The 4,075-nt window shown below is 42.9% G+C and overlaps 1 protein-coding gene across 1 annotated transcript; it reads right to left on the bottom strand.

Moving 5' to 3' along the window:
• Positions 1-1,624: 1,624 nt before the first annotated feature.
• On the bottom strand, positions 1,625-3,795 carry LOC116711458 (tripartite motif-containing protein 16-like). Its single transcript, XM_032550778.1, has one exon. The coding sequence runs from the start codon at positions 3,737-3,739 to the stop codon at positions 2,279-2,281; it is 1,461 nt and encodes a 486-aa protein (XP_032406669.1). The 5' UTR covers positions 3,740-3,795; the 3' UTR covers positions 1,625-2,278.
• Between the last annotated feature and the right edge of the window lie 280 nt (positions 3,796-4,075).

The raw sequence follows: 4,075 nt of genomic DNA, 5'->3' as shown, positions 1-4,075 counted from the left end.
TTCATCGGGCTCACATTGTGAAAGAGTGGTTCAGGGAGCATGAGACATCTTTTTCACACATGGATTGGCCACCACAGAGTCCAGACCTTAACCCCATTGAGAATCTTTGGGATGTGCTGGAGAAGGCTTTGCGCAGTGGTCAGACTCTCCCATCATCAATACAAGATCTTGGTGAAAGATTAATGCAACACTGGATGGAAATAAATCTTGTGACACTGCAGAAGCTTATTGAAACAATGCCACAGCGAATGCGGGCTGTAATCAAAGCTAAAGGCGGTCCAACAAAATATTAGAGAGTGGGACCATTTTATGGTGGCGACTTTTTTTTTGGCCAGGCAGTGTATTTCTCACTAGTTGCATAAGATAAATGTTTGCTATATTTATAAATGTTCCACTGGTTAGATTGTTCAGAGATAGTGTTGCAGAGAAAAACAAGCTAAATGTTATCAGATATTTTGGCCTGGTTTGTCATCCAAATATCTTAGTACACTTGAAATAAGGCAAAACTAACATGCAAGTAACTTTTCAGAAAGATATATGATCCTGTCCTGTTTTCAGTAAATAATTTCTCAACATTGATGGAAAAGTTTTTGTTCCAATGGCAGATTATTTCACTTGTAACATGGAAAAATGTCTTTTTATAATTGAAATAATCTGCCAGTGGAACTAGAACTTTTCCATCAAAAGATGAGGCGATTTGATGCTGCACAGCAGGGGCGACTCTAGGATCTGACCTTTAGGGGTGCCTAGCCCCCAGCAGACCCCCAGCAGGTCTAAGACCCTTGAAAAGATATTCGTTGGTGCGGTTTTCTTATTATTCCTTTTACCTGGAACAGAGACTTTGCATGTTGTCTTTTTATAGTCACATAAACATCTGCTGTTGGATACTTTTGTCAGCATGGAGGTAGCAGATTGGAATGGTCTCACTGGTGCAAACAAACTGGAGTGAGACATACCTGAGCTGGACCAAAGTCTGTGTGCTTCCTGCATCAATCAGGGCCTTCAGTTCCTGATCACTGAGCTCCACTGAAGTCTCCATTAATTGATGCATTGCTCCGGCATTTTGAGTCCCTTTTCTGGGCACAAAACACATCTGGGGCAACTTAAGAGCATTTTGAGGGCACATTGGTTTGATAAGACAGTGTGTGTTCTTGAAAGAGCTCTTTAAGTTAGTACTTAAAATATTTTTTAAAATTATACAGATAGTCTGTTGAGATGACAGTAAAATCTGAAAAACTGAATCTTTAACTTGTGCTCAATAAATATACATGTTGAGAAACAAAGGCTACTTGTAGTTTGTATGACTAGAACTTTAAGTATTTTAGATTCATCAAGTCGTTTTGTATCCTTGAAGATAAAAAAACGACCAAAACAGGATCAGAAGAAAAACAAGAACAGGCCGGAAGCCTGACCAGACGAGACTGAAAAACAGAAAATCTGTTCTTCTTGCTTTCACAAAGATCAGACCCAATAGATTAATGTAGCCCAACATGTCAAAAAATAAAACAAAATTAACAAAAAGATAAACAAGACAAGACTTGACAAAAAAAAAACAGAAACAGGACCAGGCTGGAAGCAAAACCAGACAAAACTGTAAATAAGATCAAACCTCCAACTTTATGTAGCCTAACGTGTTTTTCATGCATGGAGTGAATCCATGATCTGTTCTTGTTGCTGTGAAAAAATATCAGGCCACCTATCTTCACATAGTCTGCTGTGTTTTTCTAAAACTGCACAAATTATGCAAATTGGTTAAAAGTAACCTTAAGCAATGCTATTGAGGATTCTTGTGACAGTGGACATGAGAACTTGCCTTTTAAAGGAAGACTTTCCAAATAGTTTAGCCTGGAGGGGGAACATAAAGCCCTGTGGCCCGAAAGCTTTAAGACACTGGGGAAACCTGGACATCTGTCTACATTTCTTAGTCGTCTTCGGGCTGCTCTTGGTCCGATCCCTCACCTAGGAGACGTTTGACACAGCAGATCCGACCCAGAGGCATGAAGCCCCTGACAGGATCTCTGGGTCACTCAAACCCCTCCACCACGATAAGGTGGCAGCCCATGAAGGGGAGAAATAAAACCGGAAGCAAAATAAAAGGACCAAACCAAAGGACAAACAAGACCAAAAGCAAAGCACGACCAAAACCAAGACTTGAATTGACCCAAGACTAGACAATACAAAACAAGACCGGAAGCAAGAAAGAAGCAGTATGAGACCGGAGGCAAAACGAGATAAGACGCAAAAAGGAACCAGGGCAGAAGCAAGACAAAACTATAATCTAAACTGTTGTGAACAAATTCAAAATCTGTTTGGAAACACAGTAAAGCCCAAGATCTGTCATTATATCCAAATCTACATTCATTCCCATCTCCCAGTCCTTGTGTGCGACCCCTACAGAAACCCCAAATCCTTTCCACTTCACCTCCCAGTAACACCGTCCAGTCAGACTCTCTCTGCTCAGAACCTGAGAATAATCAGTGAATCTGTCTGGATGAGCAGAATAAAGCTGATGTTGATTCATCCTCATCACCTTCCTGTTCCCCTCTGACAGGCCCAGCTGTGTGTGTACTGTGTTTGGGTCCAGGGTGATTTCACATGAATACTTTAAGAATCCAGCTCTGCTCTTTGGTTCTGGTTCTGGCAGTAGAACATCCACCTCAGTGATTTTCAGTGAGATGTTTGTCCATGAGTCTCTCAGGACGTCCTGTAGTTTCTCTCTGAGCTCTGACACAGCTGCTGTCACGTCCTCAAAGTGTCTCAGAGGACGGATGTTGATGCTGGATGAGCCTTTAGACTCACTGAGTGCTGGCAGTGAGGGGTAGTTGAGGAGAAACTGGCTGTGATCCTCTGTGTGTGAGAGCTGCTCCAGCTCAGCATCTTTCCTCTTCAGCTCAGTGATCTCCTGCTCCAGCTTCTCCTGAACATCTTTGACTCGACTCACTTCAGTTTCCTGCTGGGATCTGATCTGCTGCTTCACATCAGAGCTTCTTTTCTGGAGGAGACGGATCAGCTCGGTGAAGATCTTCTCACTGTCCTCCACTGTTTTATCAGCAGAGTGATTGATGGCCTCCACCTCCTGTTGAAGCAGCTTCACATCTTTCTCTCTGTCCTGGATTCTCTGCTGGATGTTTCCTCGTCTCTCCTGGAGTTTCTTCTGCCTCTCAGTTCGTTCTGCTGCAGCGGAGACTGTCTCATGGCCTTTATGTTCATCCATAGTGCAGAGGTAACAGATACACTTCTGATCAGTGCGGCAGAAGATCTCCAGCAACTTATCGTGCTTAGAGCAGATGTTCTCCTGGAGGTTGTTGGACGGCTCCACCAGCTTGTGTTTCTTTAAAGGAGCCACATCATAATGAGTCTGAAGGTGTTTCTCACAGAAAGAGGCCAGACAGACTAAGCAGGACTTGATGGCTTTCAGTTTTCTTCCAGTGCAGGAATCACAGGCCACATCTTCAGGTCCAGCATAGCGGGGATCAGCAGGAGCAGTTTGGAGTCCAGTCTTTTTTAATTGCTCCACTAAAGCTGCTAAGAGGGTGTTTTTCTTCAAAACAGGTCTTGGTATGAACGTCTCCCTGCACTGAGGGCAGCTGTGGATTCTCCTCTGATCCTCTTCATCCCAGTGGGTTTTAATACAGCTCATGCAGTAGCTGTGTCCACAGGGAATCGTCACCGGATCCTTCAGTAGATCCAGACAGATCGGACTGGAGACGGTTTCTCTGTCCAGCTGATTCTGCTCCATTTATGCTCTCAGTCAAAGTGACTGTGTGAGTTTCACTTCCTGAACACAGAAACCAGTTTGAGCTCTGATCTACAAATCGGTGCAGCCAATCATCTTTCACCTTCAGCTTCACTGCGTGTTTGTGCAGGAAAATACAGAATAGCAAGTTTAGGTTCCAGCGAGAAAACTGCTTTTCAGGTAATAATGTTTAACTGTCATCACAACAGTTTTCTAGTGCAAATAATTTAGTTCACTTGAAATAAGGCGAAACTAACGATTAAACTTTCTGTAAGATAAGTTTACAAGATATTTTTTCAGCTGTAAACGTGAAATAATTTGCCAGTGGAGCTTGAGCTT

The sequence above is a fragment of the Xiphophorus hellerii genome, chromosome 21 (assembly GCF_003331165.1).
Source record: "Xiphophorus hellerii strain 12219 chromosome 21, Xiphophorus_hellerii-4.1, whole genome shotgun sequence".
Lineage (NCBI taxonomy): Eukaryota > Metazoa > Chordata > Actinopteri > Cyprinodontiformes > Poeciliidae > Xiphophorus > Xiphophorus hellerii.
Note: the sequence above shows the minus strand (reverse complement) of the source record. Positions and strands in the feature narration are given on the sequence as shown.

Bases quoted from the DNA above. Each gene is read 5' to 3' on its own strand.
- LOC116711458 (XM_032550778.1), bottom strand. From the start codon at position 3,739: ATGGAGCAGAATCAGCTGGACAGAGAAACCGTCTCCAGTCCGATCTGT.